Source organism: Paramisgurnus dabryanus, chromosome 11 (genome assembly GCF_030506205.2).
Source record: "Paramisgurnus dabryanus chromosome 11, PD_genome_1.1, whole genome shotgun sequence".
In the NCBI taxonomy this organism is placed as follows: domain Eukaryota; kingdom Metazoa; phylum Chordata; class Actinopteri; order Cypriniformes; family Cobitidae; genus Paramisgurnus; species Paramisgurnus dabryanus.
The window spans coordinates 1,515,447-1,542,954 of record NC_133347.1 but is presented as its reverse complement, the minus strand read 5'-3'; the positions used below and the strand labels follow the sequence as shown (position 1 = coordinate 1,542,954).

Sequence of the window (27,508 nt, the reverse complement as noted above, 5' to 3'; positions counted from 1 at the left end):
GCATGATATGAGAGAAATATAATATTCAGAATTTACATTTGTACAATGACGATTCATTTTGGTGAAAGCAGTTTATACCCTCATCAAGTCAAGTCATGCTTTCTAACTGGTGCAATAACACACAAGTCTCAGAAGAAGAATCACACAGATATAAAGAAAGAGAGAGAGAGAGAGAGAGACTGTCTGTGTGTGTGCTATATGTCGCCAGACCTCTTTTCTGCAGGTATTTTATTTATTTTCAGGTCTTATAAACACATCTTGATTCACTAACTCATTAATAAATAATGTCCCACCCGCCACAGTCCTCGCCCCGCCCATTACCCCGCCCCCTCCCGCCCCCTGCCAGGATCGATATCTCTTAACATCTCACTTATTTTATTAGTGCTTTTGGTTTTGCGCGTGTGATTGAGTGTTTCTCTGAGGAAATCTTTGGTTTTGCTTAAGTGTCCGTGACATTTAATCATGCCGTGTAATTCCGCGCGGTCAATCCGTTAATCCACCTCGATTGATTCGCTGCTCTCGCTGATGGCTTTGCACTCGTTGGGCATCCGCTGGTGTCTGCTGAGCTGCGTGGCCTGCGTGAAACTGCGATCGCACCTCTCGCACCTGCGCGCGCATAGAGAGAGAGAGAGAGAGAGAGAGAGAGAGAGAGAGAGAGAGAGAGAGAGAGAGAGAGAGAGAGAGAGAGAGAGAGAGAGAGAGAGAGAGAGAGATGGTGAGTGAGTGAGGACAGATCATCTTTCATCTGCAGCACCTTTAACCACAGCTGACAGTGGATGCGCCTCTGGGTGTAATTGCCACCCGCGTCCGCGCTCCTGATGACGGCCTGAGCGCCTCACAACACAGGCAAATTGTCAATAATGTGAGCGGATGGACGGTCCCGGGGGACGCGCTTCAGATGAGAGCGCGCATCATTGTCACGTTAGATAAAGAACAAACTGCGCTTTTCATGAGTCTTCTGATCAAAGGCGAGCGTCGCGTGATGCTCGTGACAGCGCACGCGTGTCTCTCTCTATCTGATTCACCTTCATACTGACGCGTTACAGCTGCTGCTCACAGTAAAGCAAACCAGCAGAACTAAAGCTTTACAACTCAAATAAACATAGCAGCGCAAAAGATTTGAATGACATTCAGTCTCATATAAAAACAGCAGAATTAATAGTTTGACATTTGAGCTTGAAGGTCTAGACTATTTTATCTATACCATAGCTATGATTTTAACCACAAACTAAAGATCATGTTTCATGTTTTTGTAACTGTAACGCAGCTAAAAGTATTTTTATTATAAACAGTGATGAAATATTACAGCGTCCTAAGTCATAATGAATTATAGTTTGACAGTAAATACAAACACACTCATATTAAGAGGTTTAATGCCTTACCCACTGATATACACTGCAAGAAAAAACATCCACAGCATTAGTTTATATTAGGACATTTTGGTTACTTCCAAAACACAATTCAATGCTAATTTAAAATACAAGTAAAAACAAAACAGAAAATTCCTATGCAGTGAAGAGCACATTATGTCATTCATTTATATAATCTAGGGGTAAAATCACAAATGTTTTAGGCAGGTGTTTATGTAAAAATGAGCGCCTGAGGACACTTGTGTATGTGTGTGGTTTGCTATAATAGAAACACTGTCTTATAAGTATCTGATTTTGCAGATCATTTGTTTAATCAATGCATATGATTGTGCTAGCACAGGGTGTTATATATATTTATACAGTAATCCACCACGGACCGTTGACTGAATGTCTGATGCATACAGCACACTTTTCTAAAAACACTTCAGCAGCTTTGAAGTCGTCCTCTGATTGGTTGAATTAGACAGGATTTCTGTGCGTGTTGCATTCTTTAACGGTCCGTCTGGAAACAACACAAAGTTGTAAAGTATGCGAGGTTCACGCCATAAACTCTTTAAAAGACGTCTAAACGTTTTGCTCGATGCAATAAGAGGAATCTACACTAGAGATTTTAATGTGTTTGTCATTGTTGTTATGAACTTTAGAGACAGGAATGCTCGTTACTCATTGCACACCAGTTTGTTATTCTGGAGACATTTTTACCCCTAAACATGAAACGTGATTGGTTGCTTAACGTGTCGGTCATATGGCCTTTGGGCGGTCCTTGGCCATTCAATTCGGTTATGGTTCTCTGCGCGAGACTAAAGGGGCCGGGCCCCTCATGAGCACCACCTTTGGAGAAAATACATAAAGAATTTGCTAAAGTATTAAACTCACAGGGAAACTATAATCAGATTACTGAAGAAGTCACTCGCATTATTTATTATTCACTTCTTTTAGTTTGAGATGAGGTTTATTTGTCTGATTGTTCAGAGAGCAAGCTTGAGTGAAAACACTGCGAGTCTGTCGGTCTGTCTGTCTCTGCATGACTGTCTGTCTGTCTGTCTGTCTGTGTCAGTTCTATCTGTTGAAGAAAGCTGTTTGAAAGGTGATGTAGTAAATCTTTAAAGTTTTGATTGAATAATAGTTGAATTGTTTGTAATGTTTGTGGAAACATTAAAGTGCTGAGCAGGAGTTAAGAGTCATCAGAATGTGCAGGAGAAGAGATGACAGACTGATTCTGCACAATGAGAAGCAGCGAGTCCATTGATTGAGTAAAGATTTCTGTGCTGTAGTCATTAATGTCTTTGTGCTTCTGTCTCTCTAGAGCTCCTGAAGTGCTGATGACACTCATCGCTTATTAGATGCTTGATTTCTCACTGAATCTCAAAGCACTAAAAACTGACAGACAGACAGACAGACATCCACAGTATATTAAATGAAATGTAAATCAGTAGTGAAGTAATTTTTGTATTTGTACCTTTAATGCTTTATTGAAAACTCAATTTATCAGTTTGCATTGAGATCACATTAAAAAGAGTCGAGTTTAAGTCACATATGAGGAGCTCAGATGCAAAAGCTGCTAAATGCAATCTCTGAAAAAGATGAGATGATGATATTAACTGAATGCTCTCAGCACATATTATACCTTCATATCAAAAACTTTTGCTTTAAAGGTGCAATGTGTAATTTTTAGAAGGATCTTTTGACAGAAATGCAAAATAATATTCAAAACTATATTATCAGCAGTGACAGACCTTTCATAATGAACCGTTATGTGTTTATTACCTTATAATGAGACGTTTCTATCTACATACACCGAGGGTCCCCTTACATGGAAGTCACCATTTTGGGCCGCCATGTTTCTACAGAAACCCTTAACGGACAAACTTTTTTTTACTAAGTTGTTTTCAATGATGACATGTTTCTCCAGAACTGAGCCACCTCACCACTAGATGCCGCTAAAATTTACACACTGCACCTTTAAATCCCCTTAATCCCGGCCTCAGACCACTCAGGAATATACTGCTTTATTAAGAGAATCCATTAAGCGTCACAATGATTTTTCAGCAAAGTCTTTTAAGTGCATGGAATATGAATGTGAAACAACCATGGATCAGATTTAAACTTGTGAGTATTTGAACCTGAAAACAACCTGATTGTGGCGGTCACCTGCATCACTGCGCCCCCTAATTTCTGCTTCACTTTTAGCATTTACAATTCTGACTTTTATCATTTGCAATTTTTTTTAGTTGTATCTTAAGTAGAGGTCTTCTTGGGTCCAAAGAAATGTACTCGACCCAAATCACTTTTTACCCGAACCTGACGTGCACAAATAGTTTTTAAAGAAAGACCCGACCCGAGAAAAAAACGACTAAATTAGCCCAGAGTCCAACCCGACCCAGTGGTGCTTTTTTAACCCGACTGGACCCGAAAGTAAACGTCATCGACGAGAATGCAGTCTGCATCCTCGCATGCACCAATCAGAAATAAACGACGACGACACCAAGGTTACCGCTTACAGTGTATGTTCAAAACTGATTGACAGGTCTGACTTCATGAAAATTAAACTACTGTCAGACACACGATGTTGTAAAAGCTCTTGGCAAACAGAAAGGGGGTTGGAAAAGGACTCGATGCACACACAAGAGAAAGTTCGGGTTATCTCAGGTCCGTTAAGAAAAAACATTAATTTTAAATTACCTGAGACCCAAAGCTGCTGATATTATACCAGACCCATGTCTGACGCAAACGTGAAACTTTACACCCGGACCCTCTCAGCCGGACCTCAGGTTTTCAGATCTAAGTGGACCTGTGAAGACCTCTAATCTTTAGTAACTTTGCAATTGTTTACTATGTTCTGTTCAAAAAAGTGGATTTAGGGATGCTTAACGATTAATCGCGATTAATTGTTAGCAGAATAAAAGTTTTTGTTTACATCATATATGTGTGTGAACTGTGTATAATAACTTTGTATAAATAAATGTACACACATGCATGTATATGTTTTAGAAATGTTTACATGTGTATATGTGTATATTTATGTATAATTTATATTATATATAAATATAAATACTTAATATATACATTTTTTTCCCTTAAAATTATACATGAATGTGTTCATATTTATATATATATATACATATTTATTATACACAGTTTACACACATATGTGATGTAAACAAAAACTTTTATTCTGCTAACGATTAATCGCGATTAATTGTTTAGCATCCCTAAGTGGATTTATTCAGAAGTGGAAGTTTTTGCCAAAAAGCTTAGAGAATCTTATGTGTTAAATACTAAATTCACATTTGTGAAAATAAGACATCTCAATTACTGACTAACTTTTTTATTGGCATTGAAGTAAAATGACTGAACCTAACCATAAGAGTCTGATAATAAATTCTTATTTACAAGAAGACATGTCACTTCAAGGGTTTAGCATCTGAACTCTTTATTTTATATATTGACTTATATCAACAGTCTTGTTCGATCTGTACAGAGATCTAGGCAGCTGTGTGAGCGCTTTAGACCTAGACAATAATATTTTCATGTCATAAATGATTAAAACGGTGTTGAGTTATGTTCTGTACGCATGCGACAGCTGACAGTCTGTGGTGGAAAACTAAATAAAGAAGTGAATGTTGACTCACTGAAAGTCTGATGAAGTCATGTGAAAATAAACTCTGATCGGTCAGTAAACATTACAGTAAAACAAGATGAGTTTCTAAGAATCAATGGTACTCACGGTTACTTACTTGAAAGGCTTCTCTCCCGTGTGTGTGCGGATGTGATTGTTTAGAGTCGTGGCTCCGGCGAACGCTCGACCGCAGTAGCCGCACTTGAAGGGCCGATCGCTGGAGTGTGTCACGACGTGATTCCTCAGCTCCGAGGGTTGAGAAAAGGATTGGGAACAGTGTCCACACTGATACGGTCTGAAGAAACAGAGAGCAAAACACTGCTATGACCTTCATCAACAACAGGTCAACAACACAATCTCATCCATCTATCAACATCTGTACACACACAAAACAACATCACTGCTGTAAAACTACAAACATCTGAAACAATCTGCCACAACTTTTACAAAACCAGATTCTTACAAACATTTCTGTGCTGTATGTCTATAAGAAACAATATGTTTATTATTTAATAGATTTACTTTTATTTGACATCATTTTTAACCTGTTTGATATACAATATTTCCTTAATCAAAGACATTCAGCCATTCTATCAACACTTTGATTTAAATCAGTTTTATCATTTCAAACTCATCTCTCAGCATCATAATCGGCAGCATACGAAAAAGTTTTTCCTGTGATGATCATTTTTTCATGTTTTAAAATACATTAGTCAACATTCATAAAAGCCGTCTTAAAAATGAAAACAATACCCATTCTTGTATTACGACAAATTTGATTAACTTTTTTAATCCACCTCAAATGTTAACTAGTGTAGCTTGAATGTTACACCCTGGCCTTATTTAGTATACGTGGATCTATGAATATGCGAATTAGTCCCCGCCTCTGCTGAATCACAACAGCTGGGTTCACAGATATATATATATATATATATGACCTAGATGTCAAATTCATCAGTTCCAGACACACAGCTGATGATTTCACAATACAAACGTCTGTTTGCTGAACATAATTTTTCACCATAGTTTAATGCCTTCCAGAAAATATTAAATATATAATCTAATATTAAATATTAAGTTTATAAAAATACAATATATCAAATGAAAGATCAAACCCTCTACTTTAAAAAAAAATTTCATCTGATCTTTATTTGTTCTCTTTTTATCACCTCTCAAATATGGGCAGGTTAGGGTTACTGATGAAACACGCATAAGAATCCCCCGATATATATCGTCCAGCCCTACACTAAATGTTACGTTAGTAAACCAACAGACACAGAGACTAAGAGATTTTAACCTCACCAAGTTTAACTCAAAAAACAAACAGACGCCATGGCCGGTGTCCATAACTTAAGATAAAAAAAACAATGTCTGATTTCCAACAAATATTCTATCAAAACTTGTGGCTATCAAAGACTTCAACATTACAAAACAACACGTAAGCATCCAGTTAGCAACATGTTAGCGTTACAAAACCGTTTACCTCAGTTTCCTTCAGGCAACCAGCAGCCGCTTCTGAAAACAGGTGATGCCGCTTTACTATAAATCAATGTGACAATCGCATGCAGGTTATTGTGCAGCCCTACTTAAAATGTGTTTACTTACGGGTTGTGGATTTGAGGTCAGACTCAACAAAGTATTCCTGGAGAAACCAGCACTGAACTGCCACACTGAAGCAGTCACTTGTGAAATGTTTAAATCTAATTGTGATGTTATTTCTGAATAAATGAACATTAGCCATTGTTCTCGTATATTAATGTTTTTCAGAAGCCTGTACAATGATGTAGTTTCTTGACATCCATCGATTGAACAGCGTGTTCTCACATGGTGTGATATTTCTTGGGGGATTGTTTGGCAAAAAGTGGGTGGTGTGGTGGACGGTGACGACTGAAGGCGGTGACTGTGTCTTCCTGATGTCACGATTATACAAAAGTCACAATGGCTCGTGAAAAATCACAGCTACTTCAAGCAGACTGTGTGAATTTGTCTGTGAAATGATTGTTTTGAAACTTATTTGGTACTTACATTACACAGCCCACAGACCTCAGTTATCATGAAAAAAAAACATGACATTTAGATTTGACAGATTTGACAATATTAATCTTTTTCAGGGACATTTTGCCCCTTAAAAAACAGCTTATATTTTTGTGACATCACAAAAACATTGATGACATGGTTGATTGGTTATGAGGGTGACAGGAAAATATAATTTTGTTGAAATTCAGCGGTACCTTTCTGAAACTTCTCCTGAGAGATTCTGGGAAACCGATGATGTGTTATTGACTGGAATGACAGCGATCAAACTGACTGAGGTTTTTCTTCTCATAGTGATTGTAAAGATCTTAATGTGATAAATGTGTGTGTGTGTGTGTGTGTGTGTGTTTGTGTTTGTGTGTGTGTGTGTCTGTGTGTGTGTGTGTGTCTGTGTGTGGTGCAGCTCTGGTGATTTATATCAAGTTATTGTTTATTACTGCAGCGGTCTGGACCGAATATAAATAACATCCCTGCCTCTATAATACAGAGTTCACAACCCCCCCCCCCCCCCCAAAACGTTCATTATTAAAGCGCAAAGCTTACATTGAGTGCGATTCACAGAAAACTCACCTGGACTTCATCTCATATATCAGATCACGCAGATAGAGATGATTGATTTCAGCTTGTTAGAGGCAGTATTTTGTTATTCACAAGACTCAATATAATAATGAATGACTCTTTTGAGGGCTCTACTCATTAACACAAACGTGTCATACAACTGATTGATATTCCAACAGAAACCAGAAAAACACAGCAAAACACCGGCAAAAACAGATTTTTTTGTAAGGATCCGATCATTAATCCTCTCTAAAATGCACACGTAAATTAAACATCAATAAATATGTATAAGCCAAAGCCCATAAAGCAAATCCCACAGCGTTTCAAACAGATTCACAGCATCATCGCCTCACACCGGCCTCCACACAAACCTCGCTCAAATCCCAGAATGCCTCGTTCAGCTAAATTTTATCTGCACCTCAGGGTCATAAAGTTGAATATTGACAAAGCCTCAGTTTGACTTCATCTGCTCGGGCATCCCACAAACATTTTTCTTCTGTATGAATATTAGTTTATTGAATAAGTGGCATGTGTTTTCCTTTGCATCACCTTTAGCTGTGAGTATTTCATGAGCGTCAGGAGTTGATCTATACATTTATATACGCCAGAGAAAATAGCGCTAAGCACAAAATATCCAATACATCCACTGCCTGTTTAATTAGAGATGTTACACACTCACATTAACAAACCAAACCAAACCAAACCATACAATCACTACTGAAGATTTAACTTGCAATGATCTCAGAGAAAGAAACCTACAGATGTTTCAACAAACTGTATCTGTGTGTGTGTGTGTGTGTGTGTGTGTGTGTGTGTGTGTGTGTGTCTGTCTGTCTCTGTGTGTGTCTGTCTGTCTGTCTCTGTGTGTGTGTGTGTGTGTGTGTCAATTTAATTTCAATGTAATGTGCTTTATTGTTATGACAAGTGTTACAATGTATTGCCAATGCATTAACAGTGAATATAGAATATATGAAAACAAAATGATATGCATGAAATAAGACACAAAATACAAAAAAAGACATTATAGAAATCTATGAACGTGTTTTGTGGATATATGTAAGCGCATTACTGAATGGTCGACTTCTCCCTTTTTTATGGCAGGCATCAATGTATTCTGCTGATAGTCTTATTTTTCTCTTTTTAAATATTCACGTTGTGTATTGTTGTTTAATTTTGTGAAGTCAATGCACATTGTTTCTAATTTTGTGTAGAATTTCTGTCTGATTTCCTCATAATTAGGACAGATGATGTGGAAGTGTTTTTCTGTCTCTATATCTCTTCGGGTACACTATGGGCAGATGTGTCTCTCTTTGGGTAACCAGTTGTGTCGATGTTTTCCTTTCTCTATAGTCAGAGTTTGATTGCTCAGTCTGTTTCTTTTCATTGTTCTTTTTAACCCTTGAGCATTGTTCAAATTTACTACCCTTTCGTGTTGTTGGAGGATGAAAACATCCACTAAATTAAACGTCTGTAAAAATGTATCAGTTAATCTGTTAATCAACCTCAGTGCTGATCAAAACTACCAAATCTTCACAATATTTCCATGACTTTAACTCTTTAATTGCCAAGTTCATAAGTGATGTCACTGATTTGGGGGGGGGAAACACACAAAATGACAAAATAAAAAGTGATTGTAAACTGGATTTTTGTTTACCTTTTTAACAGTCTTGGGCATTTTTAGTTTTTGTGTAGCATCAGTTTTTATTTTGTCTCTCTCATTTATTGTTAGTGGCTGTTTTTGCCCCATTGACTTCCATTATAACCACATTTTTTGATTGCAGAGCTATGACACCTTTTTATCATGCATTTTTGAATGTTGGTGTTTTTTCCTTTTGCTAAGAGGTCAAATTTGTCATTTTCACTGTTGATCACCATGTGGCACCATTAACCATTTAGTAGGCCTGTGCAAAAACAGAGCTTAATTTCTGGCTTGTAAATTGTGTTTTATAGAGTATACCTCCATATTAAAAGCATATTAGTATGTGTGTGAACATGTGTGCGTGTATGTGCATGAAAAAAGATATTCATAATAAATGATGTTCATAGATCTGATGCATAGAAGATTTTAACAGAAAATCTTTTTTCACGCACACACACATACACACGCACGTACGCACACACACATACACTAATATTCTTTTATTATGGATTTATACTTCATATAACTCCAGAAATAGCCAGAAATTAAGCTCTGTTTTTGCACAGGCCTACTAAATGGTTAATGGTGCCACATGGTGATCAACAGTGAAAATGACAAATTTGACCTCTTAGCAAAAGGAAAAAACACCAACATTCAAAAATGCATGATAAAAAGGTGTCATAGCTCTGCAATCAAAAAGTGTGGTTATAATGGAAGTCAATGGGGCAAAAACAGCCACTAACAATAAATGAGGGAGAAAAATAAAAAATAAAAACTGATGATGCATTTTTAGTTTTTGCGTAGCAAAGCCAATGTTTTTACCAATCTTTGACAAGCCCAAGACTGTGAAAAGGGTAAACAAAAATCAAGTTTACAATCACTTTTTATATTGAAAATCTGTCATTTCTGTGTGTTTTTCCCCAAATCAGTGACACCACCTATAAACTCAGCAATTAAAGAGTTAAAATCATGGAATTTTTGTGAAGATTTGGTAGTTTTGATCAGTAATGTGGCTGATTAACAGATTTATGAAAAAAAATTGGAAAAAATATTCATCTAATACAGTTTTATAGTTGTGTTTTATAGATATGTTTTTATCCACTAACAACACGACATTGTAGTAAATTTGCCCACAGTATATCATTGAGTTTTTAAACAATTTCAAAGCATTTTCTTAAAATATATGTATATATAAGATTTGTCGCCAAAAATCATTCAATTGCTAAAACAGAGAGAAAGCTGTGGCCAAATTAAGAGTAAAAAAAACCCTCAACATCCCCAACACCACATAAGGGTTAATTTAGAGTCTCTCATTGTGCTTAGATATTCTGCCGTTGTATCATTTATATTTAGAGTCAAATAACATTCATTGTGTGTGTGCGCGTGTGTGTGTGTGTGTGTTTTCCCCAGCCGTATGAGTTGAGTGAAGGTTTGAATTCTCTCTCTATATATTCTGGAGAGTTGAGCGAGCAACGAGTAAAACAATATTTAACACCGCAGACAGATTTAACATCATGATGGTCCGTTACACACGGCTCACCCAGTTACAACAACAGAGATCAAGGCCAGATGTTTCTTCCTGTCTGTTATTTTTTTTGTAATTTCTAATCTTTTCTGAAGCACTATAGGAGTTTTACCTGTCAGGGTTTTGTGTGCACACATGCATCTGCAGCAGTATGCGTTGAGTGAAGGTCTTGAAGCATTGACCGCACTTCCACAGATGCCAATCACTAAACTCCGAGCTCAGCTGACTGGTGGACGTGGGACTCGCCAGCACTCGCTGGTTTTTGGAGCTCATCTGGTTTAAAGCGGACTCGCTGTGGATGTTCTTGTCCAGGAGCGAGAAGCTCCGTGAGGAGGGCGACTGTGGAAACACCATTGAGCGCGGCAGAACCACCGAAGAGGATTTGGGACTCTTATTGAAAGGTTGAAGTGTTTCCTGACGACTCATGGCCTCCATTACAGTAGACGGCACATTCACTGAAAACACAAGAATATCTTCAGAAATACACTTCTGCATCATAGTTGATATTTGCATCATTTCAACTGAATGCATCGTTTCTGAATCTGGAAACTTTAGATTCAGAAAGGCAGAAAATCTTCTAGAGACAAACCACATAAGACAGAGACATCATCGTCATCATACTGTCTGTGTACATAAACACTGTAAGAAGAGACATGTGGGAGACGCCGAGAGCTTTCTCATTGAATAAAGTCAACGATACCGTACCGTATGATGTCAGATCAAACCTGAAACACTTCTTCATGAGGACATTCAGATATAAAGATGCTTTCATCAGATTTTAAAAATGTCTTGTTAGGCAGTTTCTTTCATTTCTCACAATCCTTGTGTATGTGTGAAGTTTACTTTATGAAATAAAAAACTGCCACAAACACTTTCAGAATGACATATAATAGCCTTTAGTTTCTAGTTTAGTGTTTTGATGTCATGAACGAGTCACAGTATCACATCGATCAAATCACACGACGCACTTTACAGAGTTTGGAAGAGAAGAGATTCATGTAAACACACCAGCAAGCCGACTAAAGTCATAAAGTCTGTCTCATATAAACACTGAACTGTCAGACTTTGTCTCTCGTCCAGGATTTCTATTGGACTGCAGAGAAACCTAAAAGTGCTGCTTTATATTCAGAAATTCATTCAAAACTTCATACAGATGCATTTTGGACTGTATCATGAATTCCTGAGAGACTAAAATGGGTAGTAGTTAACTACAAGTAGCGCCACAACCAACTTAACTACATTTTTCTGTAGCTTGACAGTAGTCGAGTTACTTTTAAAACAGTGTACGTCTTTGCAGAGATCGTCTGATAATTACATACAGAAAGTGCGACACACCCATATTATAAAGTCTTTGATAGAGCGAGGCATGACGGCAGAATCTGAATATGTAAAGATGAATTGCCCATGGCCATATTTCTCCAACTTCATGTCTCTTAATGAAACAAACTAATCCTTTTCTTAAACAATCTTCATTAAAGAATATATTTAGTTACTTCTTATAAAATGATATTGTACAAAAAACAGATGGGTAGCTTAGCTGTAGTTTAACTGCTTTTACTGATAAGTAGTTTGTAGTCTAACTACAGTTTCAAAGTAGCTTCTCCAACACTAACTACAACACAGCAGCACTACAATACACTGACATCTCCATCTGTAAAGTGAAGAAAACAGACAGAAAACCACAAGAACTCAAACACAACCATCACAAACAAAAGACTCAAGATGATTCAGGATCACCACAAACATCTGAAGACACAGAGTGTAAATGAGTCTTTTACATACAGATCTAGATGTGAGACTCACAGTTTTCATCCTGAGCGATGCACTGCAGCGGGATACCAAAGAAAGATGTGTAACTGTCATTGTACCAAACCAGAAGCTCCGTTCCACGAGGAATATCTGTGCAGGCCCGATAGAAAATACATGACCTAAAACAAAAAAACATTTCTCATTTATTTCACTCCAAATAAAAAAAAAACATTTTCAAAAATCTTTCATCCAAACACATTAAAGGTGCTGTGACTCGAGAAGAAAAAAAACCCTAAACATTTAAGAAACTTGCAGTCCCAGCATTAAAAACAGGCAGCTATAGTACAGTATGACTCTATACCCTCATAACCGTTTGTCTCTCGGTTTGGCTTCATTCAACATAAACACTGGAACAACAAATAAATGTAGTGGGACTAAATGAGTCGGTAGGCCGCTGAAAGAGGGCTGTTTTCAGAGCGATGGGTGGTCTCGCACGCTTTCAGAAGAAGCCCGCGATTGTAAACGAACACCGTCTCTTACAAGACCGCCGTCACTTCCAAACGCGCACAAATCTCCGAGCGGGCCGCGCACATCAAAGGCGTTTTCTTAGAGTCTTGGAAAGCGTTTCTCGCGCTGACATGTATTTAGTATTGTGGTTGGATGACTCATAAAGACACGGCGGGACGTCCCACACTGAAGATGTGAAGAACATGCCAATGGACATTATTGTCAGAGCAAAACAAAACAGTCCGCTCAGACTTCATCCATCATGGCGTCTTTGAAGAGAATTCCATTTAGATATTGCTAATCATAACATATGAAACTCAATCCAGCAGACGGATTAGATTTCTCTTCCTAAAATCTGGATGGCTTGAAAAAACTGCCCACGTGGGGGAAAGGCTCAAGCCGAATGAGTCTCCTCGACATAAAGAGCGTTATCTAAAAAATCTAATCAGATTTGTCCTTCTGTGTAACATTGACTGTAAACGAACTGAACCCTGACCTTCAGTGACCTTCAAACTTTAGCATGGGTGAGATTTCATCAGCAATTCACAGTTTTTTTTGTACAGGCGATTGTCGTGTGATCGGAGGAGACGAGAGGGCGGGGTTCAGGTGAGTGAGTGTCGCTTGATTGGAGGAGACGAATGGGCGTGGTTCAGGTGAGTGAGTGTCGTGTGATTGGAGGAGACGAGAGGGCGGGGTTCAGGTGAGCGAGTGTTGTGTGATAGGAGGAGACGAATAGATGTGGTTCAGGTGAGCGAGTGTCGTGTGATTGAAGGAGACGAGAGGGCGGGGTTCAGGTGAGTTAGTGTTGTGTAATCGGAGGAGACGAATAGATGTGGTTCAGGTGAGCGAGTGTCGTGTGATTGAAGGAGACGAGAGGGCGGGGTTCAGGTGAGTTAGTGTCGTGTAATCGGAGGAGACGAGAGGGCGGGGTTCAGGTGAGTGAGTGTCGTGTGATCAGAGGAGACGAGAGGGCGGGGTTCAGGTGAGTACGTGTCGTGTAATCGGAGGAGACGAGAGGGCGGGGTTCAGGTGAGCAAGTGTCGTGTAATCGGAGGAGACGAGAGGGCGGGGTTCAGGTGAGCAAGTGTCGTGTGATTGGAGGAGACGAGAGGGCGGGGTTCAGGTGAGTTGGTGTCGTGTGATTGGAGGAGACGAGAGGGCAGGGTTCAGGTGAGTTAGTGTCGTGTAATCGGAGGAGACGAGAGGGCGGGGTTCAGGTGAGTGAGTGTCGTGTGATCAGAGGAGACGAGAGGGCGGGGTTCAGGTGAGTGAGTGTCGTGTGATCAGAGGAGACGAGAGGGCGGGGTTCAGGTGAGTTAGTGTCGCGTGATTGAAGGAGGCGAGAGGGTGTGGTACAGGTGAGTGAGTGTCGTGTGATTGGAGGAGACGAGAGGGCGGGGTTCAGGTGAGCGAGTGTTGTGTGATAGGAGGAGACGAATAGATGTGGTTCAGGTGAGCGAGTGTCGTGTGATTGAAGGAGACGAGAGGGCGGGGTTCAGGTGAGTTAGTGTCGTGTAATCGGAGGAGACGAGAGGGCGGGGTTCAGGTGAGTGAGTGTCGTGTGATCAGAGGAGACGAGAGGGCGGGGTTCAGGTGAGTACGTGTCGTGTGATTGGAGGAGACGAGAGTGCGGGGTTCAGGTGAGTTAGTGTCGTGTAATCGGAGGAGACGAGAGGGCGGGGTTCAGGTGAGCAAGTGTCGTGTGATTGGAGGAGACGAGAGGGCGGGGTTCAGGTGAGTTGGTGTCGTGTGATTGGAGGAGACGAGAGGGCAGGGTTCAGGTGAGTGAGTGTCGTGTGATTGGAGGAGACGAGAGGGCAGGGTTCAGGTGAGTGAGTGTCGTGTGATCAGAGGAGACGAGAGGGCGGGGTTCAGGTGAGTGAGTGTCGTGTGATTGGAGGAGACGAGAGGGCAGGGTTCAGGTGAGTGAGTGTCGTGTGATCAGAGGAGACGAGAGGGCGGGGTTCAGGTGAGCGAGTGTCGTGTGATTGGAGGAGACAAGAGGGCGGGGTTCAGGTGAGTTAGTGTCGCGTGATTGAAGGAGGCGAGAGGGTGTGGTACAGGTGAGTGAGTGTCGTGTGATTGGAGGAGACGAGAGGGCGGGGTTCAGGTGAGTGAGTGTCGTGTGATTGGAGGAGACGAGAGGGCAGGGTTCAGGTGAGTGAGTGTCGTGTGATTGGAGGAGACGAGAGGGCGGGGTTCAGGTGAGTGAGTGTCGTGTGATCAGAGGAGACGAGAGGGCGGGGTTCAGGTGAGCGAGTGTCGTGTGATTGGAGGAGACAAGAGGGCGGGGTTCAGGTGAGTTAGTGTCGCGTGATTGAAGGAGGCGAGAGGGTGTGGTACAGGTGAGTGAGTGTCGTGTGATTGGAGGAGACGAGAGGGCGGGGTTCAGGTGAGTGAGTGTCGTGTGATTGGAGGAGACGAGAGGGCGGGGTTCAGGTGAGTGAGTGTCGTGTGATTGGAGGAGACGAGAGGGCAGGGTTCAGGTGAGTTGGTGTCGTGTGATTGGAGGAGACAAGATGGCAGGGTTCAGGTGAGTGAGTGTCGTGTGATTGGAGGAGACGAGAGGGCAGGGTTCAGGTGAGTGAGTGTCGTGTGATTGGAGGAGACGAGAGGGCGGGGTTCAGGTGAGTGAGTGTCGTGTGATTGGAGGAGACGAGAGGGCAGGGTTCAGGTGAGTGAGTGTCGTGTGATCAGAGGAGACGAGAGGGCGGGGTTCAGGTGAGTGAGTGTCGTGTGATTGGAGGAGACGAGAGGGCAGGGTTCAGGTGAGTGAGTGTCGTGTGATTGGAGGAGACGAGAGGGCAGGGTTCAGGTGAGTGAGTGTCGTGTGATTGGAGGAGACGAGAGGGCAGGGTTCAGGTGAGTGAGTGTCGTGTGATTGGAGGAGACGAGAGGGCAGGGTTCAGGTGAGTGAGTGTCGTGTGATCAGAGGAGACGAGAGGGCGGGGTTCAGGTGAGTGAGTGTCGTGTGATCAGAGGAGACGAGAGGGCGGGGTTCAGGTGAGTACGTGTCGTGTGATTGGAGGAGACGAGAGTGCGGGGTTCAGGTGAGTGAGTGTCGTGTAATCGGAGGAGACGAGAGGGCGGGGTTCAGGTGAGTGAGTGTCGTGTGATCAGAGGAGACGAGAGGGCGGGGTTCAGGTGAGCGAGTGTCGTGTGATTGGAGGAGACAAGAGGGCGGGGTTCAGGTGAGTTAGTGTCGCGTGATTGAAGGAGGCGAGAGGGTGTGGTACAGGTGAGTGAGTGTCGTGTGATTGGAGGAGACGAGAGGGCGGGGTTCAGGTGAGTGAGTGTCGTGTGATTGGAGGAGACGAGAGGGCAGGGTTCAGGTGAGTTGGTGTCGTGTGATTGGAGGAGACAAGATGGCAGGGTTCAGGTGAGTGAGTGTCGTGTGATCAGAGGAGAAGAGTAGGAGGGGATGAAGTGAGTGTTTTATGATTGACGTTAGGGCGAGGTCATCTGGTTGGGTTTTGAAGCCTCACCTGTACTGCACCACCATCATGTTCTGTTCCCCACAGTGTCTGGCACAGCGTATGTACCTCATCCAGCTGGATTTACTGGGCTCATTTCCATCGATGAAGTATTGCAGCGTTCCTTCCTGATCATAAATCTATATGAGAAACAAATCACTGATGTCAGCATTTAGTTTTACTGTATTGTTTTGTTTTATATAACAAACACATCCAGTCATTATAGAGTTTCTTTTGATTTTAATGTTAAGATTCAAAGTCTTAAAGATTGAAATTTGTTCACCATGTAAATCATTATACACTATAAACATGCAGCATTTTTGTCAAATCAACATGTATTTATATGTTACTTTAACTTATCAAAACTTGATTTTATAAGTTATGTCAACTATTTACTGGACAAAAAGGGTCATATGAGACTTTTTTTAAGATCTAAAATAAATGTTTGGTGTCCCCAGAGTACATGTGATGTTTTTAAATTTATAATTGCCACTTTGTTGGTGTGAGCAAAAATGTGCCATTTTAAATGCAAATGAGCTGATAAAATGCAAACACTGATCACCATAATGGTGGTTTGTTGAAATTGAAACTCAATTCTGCTGTCAAATATTCTCTCTCTCTCTCTCTCTCTCTCTCTCTCTCTCTCTCTCTCTCTCTCTCTCTCTCTCTCTCTCTCTCTCAGTGCACTTAATGGCAGTTCTGTGGTTTAATAGTGCAGATTAAGGGGCGGTATTATTATATTAAGACTCACTACCTATGTCACAAAACAGGCAACATCTGAATGAGCCATTCTTTTTACATTTTTGCAGAAGTTACTGGGTTGATCTTTTTCACATTTTCTAGGTTGATAGAAGCACTGGGGACCCAATTATAGCACTTAAACATGAAAAAAGTCAGATTTTCATGCTATAAAACAACCAAGTTGTACTTCAAGATGCATTTTTTTACAGTGTAGTGCTAGTGATTGTCAAAGACACACACACACACACACACACACACACAGTTTACTTTACTGTCCTGTAATGTATCTGATATTTATACCAGTGAGTGGATTTAAAAAAAAAAATTGTCTAATCTGTATAAAGCAAAAACATTCAGATCTATATAAATATATATATAACACACACACCAAAAGATGAAATACTGACCCAGAGTCAAAACAAAACACTCAACAAATTCATCCATCAATTAAAGATTCTGAATATTCCCTCAAATCAATTTCGACTTTTACAATCAATATCAGAAAATCTCTGACCTCTGTCTCTTTATGTTAAAACGACCTTTGCTATAATGATACGTGACGTTTAAAGAGCAGCATGTGTTTATTACAGATATGATTCTGTCTATAGCTCAGTCAAGTGATCGATGCCATAAACGATTGCAATAATCAACGCAATTACCTCATTTATAAATCCCTGCATGCAGCATTTTAACAGCGTTTGTGTTGATGAGCTGCTGTGGATTCTGTTGTTTATGACAGACGCCAGCCAGCCTGCAGGGCATTATGGGATTGTTGCTAAACGGATCAAAAACTAAAGGTGCTCACGAGGAGGACGCAGGTGAAGCCTCCTTTTAAAGACCCTCGCGGACCCTAAACAATGAGACAAGACTTCAGGTCTCCGATGCCCTCGTTCAGCTATCGATCGGACCTGACGGGGATCTGTCACCCCGTTACTTACTGCTCAATCTCTCGGGCCGACATTTACGCCACACTGATTGGAGCGTGCCACTGACCGAAGGCTGTAAATAGTCCAGGAACATCTGAACGTCAATGACCAGGCAATAGAGAGAGAGAGAGGCTGACAGACGCTTGACCTTTAGCCCTTATTACAGCGGGTAAATGGAGCAGCAGCAGTCATTGAGCTCAGCTGAGAGATTGCGGTGAGCGTGCTGAAAGCGTCCAGTGTGCACGAGGAGAGACGGACACTTTGGATAATGGAGCCCGAGAGCTTTATCACAGGAAACACGCAGAGGTCCTGAGACGAGAGGTTTGAAGCACGTAAATGGTGCGATCGGACTCTCGTGAAGTCTGTGTGCGTCTCCGGAGGTCACGGCGGCGCTTGTTATCGCTTCGGTCGTATTAAAACGGCCTCTTGTAGCCGCCGGCCTCCGCTCTCCTTCGGCACATCTCTCCTAATCGGCTTTGTGCCAGAAACACTCTTGTCCTATTGTTAATCTCAAAGAGAAGAAACTGCAACAGACAAAACTATTTAAATGACATGAAACAAACTGTATCTGAAAGAATCAAACAGGGAAACAGAAATGGCCAAGAATCCTAAATGACCAAACTTCATTAAAACTATTCATTTGTTTTAAACACACATCATCATCACGCCTGCAATGTGCAGCTGACATGCATTAATATACAATACTATGATCACAGCATTAACATCATAACAGAGTCTTTCTCTCGATGATGTGGAAGTGTCAGACACAGATGATAAACTTTACAGACTAAACATAAAACTCCAGTTCATTCCAAAGCTGAAGTATTGAAAATAAAACTCATAGGAAATGAGGTACTCGATGAATTTACTGTTGAATACCAGCATGCTTTACTCTTTCTCATGTGAATTGAATGTAATGCTGTGAAACGCCTGCACATTTCCACAGAGAGATGTTGAGATGCTTTCTCTCACAACAGAGACACAAATGATGCATAAAATCACTTCACTCACAAATTACTGAGCTTTACTATTTCAGCAAACCCATGTTAAACAAGTTCTCTCCGTAGCAAAGCACAGAAAATAAAAATAATTATCCTGGCCCGTGGCCCATTTAATTTCACCCAGAACACCCGCTGGTACCTACTGCGGGGATGACATCATCACGTTCTGTCATCTTTAACCAATGACGGCAGACGACAGGCATCTCAATGACCACCATTAGAAAATATTATTCCCATCGGCTGCCTATACTCCTTATCATCTATTTATGCTTCATGCAGAATGAACTCAACAGGCCATGAAAACTACTTTAACAAGTTAGAAGAGACTTTATCAAACGACTGACCCAAACACCTGATGATAAACAGAAACTAGAAACCTCAGGTTACTCTATAAAGTAATGAAGCTTGAAGTAAATCTCATCATCACGTTATCATCAGTACCACTGCACATCTGTAATCCACAGATGAATCTCAAGTTAATAAAACATCACAGGAACAGCATTTATTTTACAAACAGAAGGAGTGTCACATTACTCACAGACAAGAGATTAATGTGAATACTGAAAGATATTTGAATTGGACACAGTGACCGTAAAATCATTCACACGATTTATAGCTGGTAAATATGGCTTATAACGGGCAATATCAGTGAGAGACGTGTGTACAATATTCTGTAGAAAAGCATTCCAGACACAGGCTGGGAAAATCGTCCACAGGCCAGCACTGGAATAATTTACCACCGCCATGACAGAAACGGACCGACCCGAATCTCCAGACACCAGCCGAAGAATAAACATGTTTCATTACGACTAAAGTAAATGTGCTTTCAGTGGTGTAAAAGTGCCTTTATGCTGCTATTTTAACCTGCATTTACATCAATAAATCAAAATAAGCAGTCTGATGATTTGATTTAAAACAAATAAAATACATACACACATATACAGTATAGGTTATATATATACAGTACTGTGCAAAAGTCTTAGGCCACCACCACCAGACTTGTTGTTTTAGAAGTTTTAATGTCCATCCATATTTATTTTTCAAACAGAAAATACAGGAAAAAAAGTCCAAAAAATGTTTTCTTTAGTCATCGTCTGTGTTTAGTGTGATCTCTCTTGGCACTAAACACATCTTGAGCGTTTTTGAGCAGAATGAAGTAAAAAGTTTCTTTAAGATTAAAAATAAGGATTTCATTTTATTTATGTTTAAGAGATCCTGCAGTTTTCTGCTATGTGGAGTTTACCCTAAAAACTTGACACATCAGTTTACATTTTTATACAGTTTTTAATACTATATACACATTTCCTGTATTTTCTGAATGTATTTTTTAAAGAGACTGAGAAATAATTATATAATATATGATCACTATAACATTGCAAAAACAACTAATCTAATTCTGGCATGGTGGCCTAAGACTTTAGCACAGTACTGTAAATATATATATACACACGTATACATACACAAACCCTAACTCTAATATATACACACACATATACACAGACAGTTTAGCATGAATACAATAAGCACAAAGATCCATTTAGTGCTATAGGACAGATTTGTGTTTGATTTATACAATCATTTATTTCTCAAGCACTAAACTACACAATCTTCTTGTGTTATATTTTGTCCAGCAGACGTTACGTGCCGTGAGACTCATTACAGAAACTCGATGTATTATTTGCTCTGAACAAATGAGTCCCATCAGATCGTCTCAAAAACCTGACGTGAGCTTTAACTACATCACAAACAACAACCGCGTAACAAACAAAAAACATTTACTGTCAATGAAAGATCAGAACAGACATCAGTAAATGAGTCTGTTTCCCTAATATTACATTTATAGATCATCTAAACGAGGAAATATGAATCTACTGAGCTCCAATAAGACCACATACAGCATTGTGACAACTTACACAGTCTGAAACATTTATTTCCTATAAGAGGTGATTTCTGTTTTAGTTCAGTAGTGTTCACAACAGATTTTACACTTCACTATCATGATCAGATTCATTTCAATCTTTCTGTGGACTGAAATCTTTCCTCTCATTCACCTCAGGTTTATTTAATCCACAGGAATTTTTACTGTCTGCCTCAAGCTCATCAGACCAGACCTACAGAACCAGTAACCAGAACCAGTTCTGTTCCATCTCAACGGGCCATTAATAAAGTCTGTCTCTCACTTAAAATGTTTTCATCGTTCACATCACATCTTCAGCAAGAATTAAGTGAAAATCTCAAATTCACACACATACATGACCACATCTATAATAAGATATTTCAGAGAGAAGAAAACTGTAAATGGATCTCAGTCATGATAAATTATCATTTAGCTCCACCATACCAGAGTAAACTTTAGTGCTCTCTCTCTCTCTCTCTCTCTCTCTCTCTCTCTCTCTCTCTCTCTCTCTCTCTCTCTCTCTCTCTCTCTCTCTCTCTCTCTCTCTCTCTCTCTCTCTCTCTCTCTCTCTCTCTCTCTCTCTGGCTGGTGACCTTTAGCTCTGTATGTTTAGAGTTTTCTCACACACAAAGAGAAACAGAAACACTCACTCACCTCCCATAAGTGTCTTGTGTTTCGCACGGACCCCGACTGCACCTTATCCAGAGAAAGAGATGCACCCTGGAAGGGCCCGACCCATGTGCCCTGTGGGATGCGTTGAGCCGCACAGATGCCGTAGCCCAGACCCGGGACGGTGCTGGTGCACAAACACACCTCGCGAGGCAAATCCCTCAACCACTCCGGGACCTCTGGGGGAGGAACGGCCACGGAGGCGCTGCTGGTCCCCACCAACCTTCTCAACGAGTGCAGGGGTCCGTGCATGGGGCACTCGCCGTTACGGTTGTCTGCACACATGTCACAGCCTATGGGATTGCACAGCGAGAGGGGCAGTTATTTACCCCAGCACACAGATGGGACCTCGTACACCCCTGACACTAAGTTTAAATTGTCTTTTTCTCGGCCGCTACAGAAAGATGTTTCTTTTACTGTCTTGGGAAAATTCTATATTGCTCTTCTTCTTAATCTAATAAATTATATCTCAGAAAAATATTTAATTACATTATAAATGTAATGAGATAAACAGATTAGGCAGTGCTCAGAATTCCAACTCAGAATGATATGAATATGCTTATATCAGAGGAACTTAGATAAAAGAGTTCAGATAAAAAGGAGAGCGACAAATATAATACAGACAGATTTAATTTTAAACATTTAGTCAAATATTAAGACTGACATATGGCTCATATTTGACCTAAACTGTGTTATGAGGCTTTAAATGATTTTTGTCTTCGGATATGAACACGTGTATGTCATTAAACTGCTCTCAGGAACAGAAATAAACCGCACAGATCCAGGTGAACAAAATAGAGAAAATCTTCGTTTGTCGTTTATTATTATTTTATGCTTTTGTTGAATTTGATGGCGTTAAATATTTTGATATTTAGCAACAAAAATGTTTATACTGTATGCCTTCAGTATTTTAATATAAAGCGAAGTTTTGATCCTTCAAGCGCACCGCATAATTATACAATAATGAAGCGCATTTGATTTACAAAGAGAATTTGTGTTGCGCTTTAAACTGTACACGTGTTCCCGCTTTATAAATGAACTCGAGCGCTCTGAAATATGGCCTAAAAATCCCGAATGTAGATAAAGAAGTCTTTCTGTCCCCGGGAGACACACATATCCCGTGTTGGGATGATGAATGCGAGCCGATGCTGCAGATCGATCAGTGATGCGACTCTCCTCTACAAAACTATACAGCAATTAATTGCGCTCTGTCCGATCATCGCTCATCTGATGCTGACATATATCGATGAAGATTACTGCTGATCACTCTAAATAAACACTCTTCACCTCTCACACCTCATATTCACACTGATTTCCCTCTTTATTTAGTTCTCCGATAAAAAGAAACAACTAAATAAATAACGTTAATTAAAGACGGAAGGCGAGAGGGCATAAAAATCTATTAAGCGCCCATTCCCAATTTATAAGACTTTTTAAAGGCCGTAAATAAACCTTGACAATTAAGACAATTATTATACATTCGATACTTAATGTTTAAATACTTAAAACTGCTTAATTTATTAGTATTATGTAAATTAACTGAAATTTGTTACATCATTATTTAAATGTATCGTTTATAATAGTAAACCTACGCATTTTCAATTCGTAAGACAATAAATATTTCGTAACTTTAGACATTTAATTTTATATGAATTACTTTCTTTAATATTCCGAAAATTAATTTTTATTCCGCGTTCATAATATGAAATGCGCGTCAGTCTTTCTTTTAAAGATTGAGTCGCCTCTGCGTGTGAATCAATTCAATTTAAACATCATAAATTCACCAGGCCTGCAAAAATGCAAACAAGAAAAAGAAAATAAGCAAAAATTGTGCTATGAGTAGGCTTATGTAGTCTAGTGACACTTTATGATAAATCTAATTGATTTAAATTTTATTATTAGGCTATATTTTAAATATCGTCTGCATATCGTAATTATTCTACCTGCAGGGCGTAAAGTTGTGAATGTTTTGTTCTTTTCTATGTAAGTGAGATTAGAAAAATACAGACGGTTATGAAGGTCTCCGCTGTGGATGATCTCCATCCTCTGTTGGCCGTACAGGTAGAAGTCCAGCTCTTCTGAAGTCAGCTTCACGCGCGACACCCGATCATTCTTACAGTTTGACGACGAGCAAAGTTCTCTGTTCTTAGCCGAACCGCTGCTGGTGTCGGTCTGTCCGAACAGCGCGAGCTGACTCAACCCCGCTACAGAGGACGGCGTGCTCGAGGATGCCGGTAACGAGGACGATGAGGTTGAAGAGATGAGGTTGGGTCTCTGGCGGAGGTTCTCCAGCGGCCCGCCGGCTGTTTTCTGCGGGAACAGCTGCTGCCAGTGCTGGATGTAAGTTGGGTCCACTTTGAGGAAAGCAGAACCGCTGGGCTCACCCGGCTTCAGCATATCCGACTGTAAGAAAATGCAGCTGATGTGTGATAGATTCTCATGCATGCCGTTCAACTTATAAACACACCGAGCAAGAGTTTCGTGAACGCACTACAACATGTACATAAAAACACGACTCAGGCGCCATTCACGCAGCTCGTGTAATTAAAGTGCACGCGCTCTTGTTTTAAAGCCCATATTGATCAAGAGTAAAGCGATATTAAAGACTTACCCTGTTAGAAGAGTCCAAGCTGTGACTCCCGGACATTCACACCATCACACTATTGAGTTCTGCGTCCTCCCACCCTCACGCGTGTCCTCGTCTCGCGCTCCCGCACGTGCACGTGGACTGTGGGACAGGCTGATGCCGAGCATCTGTTTCACCCACAGCTGCTGATCACTTGATGTTTATTAGTACTGTTGATCTGTCACACTGTCACTTTACACTTTATTAGGTCCAGTTGGACAGATTTATTTCCGCCCGTCAATTTACAAGACAATACGATTACGCGCTTTTTTCTCTTGCTGTTTAGCTTATTTTTAGAGTTTAAAAATGTCACAATGGATACTTGCATGCTCAAAAAACTCCCTTCATTCGAGTTTAGATTTTTGAAAACTTCATACACTACTGTTTAAATATCTGTGATAAGTCATTACTATCAAGCATGCAATTGATTGATACTTTTATTAGTTATTTTCCATTGATTTTAAGATGTGCGCTGCTGAAGTTTATCTATCGTTAACTAGTTAGTTGTCCTGCAAAAGTGATTCCCACCGTTCAGACGCTTGAGAAAGTTTTTACAGACTTTCAGTATCTAAATGTGGCGCATTTTACACCGTTCCGTCCACAGGACTCAGGAGGGTGAAATGTTTTGACTGGCAACATTTTGACAGACTCATTCGTCATCCACAACTCTCTGATAACAAACCAAAACACAAACATAATAGTCTGAAAATGCATTTCACTCTTAAAGAATGTGACTATAATAACAGCGCAAACAGTTTAGTTTTTTTAAACGATGTAATGCAGCTTTATTGCGTCATGCGTATTTTTTTATTAAAACAACAAAATATTTCCCTATATCCTGATCCAATTAAAACATTCTTAATAGTAATAATTGATAGTTGAATGAGTTGTGTTATGTCGTCGTACATGTGTCAAAAATGAACCTCAAAACAATTTAGTTGTCATACTTGGAAATAACAGCGCTATTATGACAGCGTATTGGTGTTTTTATTCATTGATAAATGACTAGTGAAATAAAGTGCACTCGAGGGGCAGCAAGGATCAATACATTAACTGCCCAAATATATCATTTTCTGTGCCAAAAAACGGATTATTAAAGCTGAGTGTAAACTTGGACTTCATTTGTATATTTTCAGAGCGTGAAAAAAAGCGTTTAGGTGTGCGTTTCATTAACATAGTCCACTGTTTGACATTCACTTAGACCCTTTGCATTTCTTGTTAATTAATTCTGCTGTTGGCTGAAAGACAAATGAACGAGGCTCTTTGACAGGAGTCCGATAAAGAATTCAGCCACCAGCACTCTTATTATAGTTTTAAGGTCACGGGTTGCTGAGTATATAATTCATTAATATAGACGTCTATTCAGATGGGAGCTGATGGTCATCTCAAAAATCTTTGTATTATAAATTTACTGTTAATGGCCTGATACAAATAAGATCATTCTGTGCGTAACTGCCTCGGGTGAGTTTGAATGGTTTTAATCTTTTATTTGTGTAAATATTGTCATTAATACTCTGTAGCTATATATATTCGACATAAATATTCTAGATTTGTGTATTTTATAAAGAGGGAATACGCATAAATATTCTTACGACTGAACTCGTGTTGTTGCTGTGGTTTTGGTGAAAATCTAGACACTGTCTGCTGCTGTATAAATGAATGCTGTCCTGTGGCCGGCTACATAAACTGCTTAGTCCTACAAAGTTATAATTTTCTCTTTGAGACTGACTGGTCATAATTTGAATCAGAAAAGTAAGAATGATTAGACCAAACTAATTACTAGTTGGTCAGAATAGTTGTTCTTAACTTAGCGACTATGTTTGTGAGTTTTAATTTTCTTTCAAATTATCAGTGTAGTTGTACAATATTGTTTGTTTAATGAAAGATACACACGTTGTAGCCTACTAATATTTCTGAGTCATCTCTTTTCAACTTAATTTTTATTAAATGTATTATAGTTTCTTTTTTTAATAATACAGAATGAATGAATGCAGATGGTTATGCGTGAATACGGTTACAGATAATAAAATGTGCTGTAGCGTCATTCTCACGAGTGAACACAGAGGGCGCACCAGAGCCTAAATGTAATGAACGTGTTAAAATAGGGGTGGGCAATTCTGGTCCTGGAGGGCCACAGTTCTGCAGAGTTTAGCTCCAACCCTAATCAAGCACACCTGAAAAATCCAATCAAAGTTTTCAGTATCACTTGCAGATGAAGTTCAGGTGTGCTTGATCAGGGCCCTGTGTTAAAGGGACAGATCACCCAAAAATTCTGTCATTATTTACTCACTCTCATGTTGTTACAGACCTGTATACATTTATTTGTTTTTATGAACAGTATTCTTTTTCTCACTATGGAAGTGAATGGGGCTCATGGTCAGGTTGGTTACAAACATTCCTCAAAATATATTTCCTGTTCATCAGAACAAATAAAAATGAGAGTCAGTAAATAAATGACAGATTTTTCATTTTTTGGATGAACTATCACTTTAACACGATTGGGTTATACTAACAATGTATGAATAGCATCTTTCAATACTGATTTACATTACTATAGCATGTATTGTCATATATTTTGACTTACTACACTGACAGATATCTTAGTAAAATTAATTAATCTCAGTTTAATAACATATCTATTCTCTCTGTAAGTAAGCAGTCATTTCTCAGATGTTACTCCAAAGCTTTTATAGCCCACCACAGAATAACAGCTTTACTCAGAGACTCTTTCAGTTTTTTACCCACATCATTAACCGCTACACCACAGCACCCCCATCTGTGACCTCTGAACCCCATCATACAAGAGTCCAACACTAAACAGCAGGACAGACAATGAATTTAAACAAATCAAAACAACCCAATGCAGCAAATAAACCAAATGAGATTAATGTCTGAAAAATACCTGAATTTGCGAGATCAAATCTGAAGAGTTAAGAAGCTCAATGAATCATTTTCTGCAATTCGTAGTAAAATTGATAGATAGTAAATATATTTATGTTAAGTCAGTAATTTAGGTAAATTCAGGTCTGACCCAACAACTGGACGACCCATCAGCACAGAAGCAGAGAGTGAGAGGGTGTCCCGGGTCTGGACATCTTCTAATGGATTTTCATCTGGAAAACAGATATGAGACAAAACAGAAAAAATGTGAACATTTTTGTGTCTGAGTTTCTA

General features: G+C 39.8%; 1 protein-coding gene across 4 annotated transcripts; it reads right to left on the bottom strand.

Moving 5' to 3' along the window:
- Positions 1-348: 348 nt before the first annotated feature.
- Positions 349-27,431, bottom strand: prdm6 (PR domain containing 6). Of its 4 annotated transcripts, none has more exons than XM_073816183.1 (8): positions 24,320-27,427; positions 23,718-24,111; positions 21,694-22,001; positions 16,487-16,614; positions 12,549-12,673; positions 10,858-11,200; positions 5,108-5,284; positions 349-606 (listed from the first exon to the last, which is right to left on the bottom strand). In XM_073816183.1, exons 1-8 carry the CDS (start codon positions 24,353-24,355, stop codon positions 492-494), a joined length of 1,626 nt encoding a protein of 541 aa, XP_073672284.1. In that variant the 5' UTR covers positions 24,356-27,427; the 3' UTR covers positions 349-491. The 4 variants fall into 4 exon arrangements, with proteins under 4 accessions (XP_073672284.1, XP_073672283.1, XP_065103928.1 ...); XM_073816182.1 differs by having other exon boundaries at positions 23,718-27,147; positions 27,237-27,283; XM_065247856.2 differs by having other exon boundaries at positions 5,098-5,284; positions 23,718-27,431.
- Between the last annotated feature and the right edge of the window lie 77 nt (positions 27,432-27,508).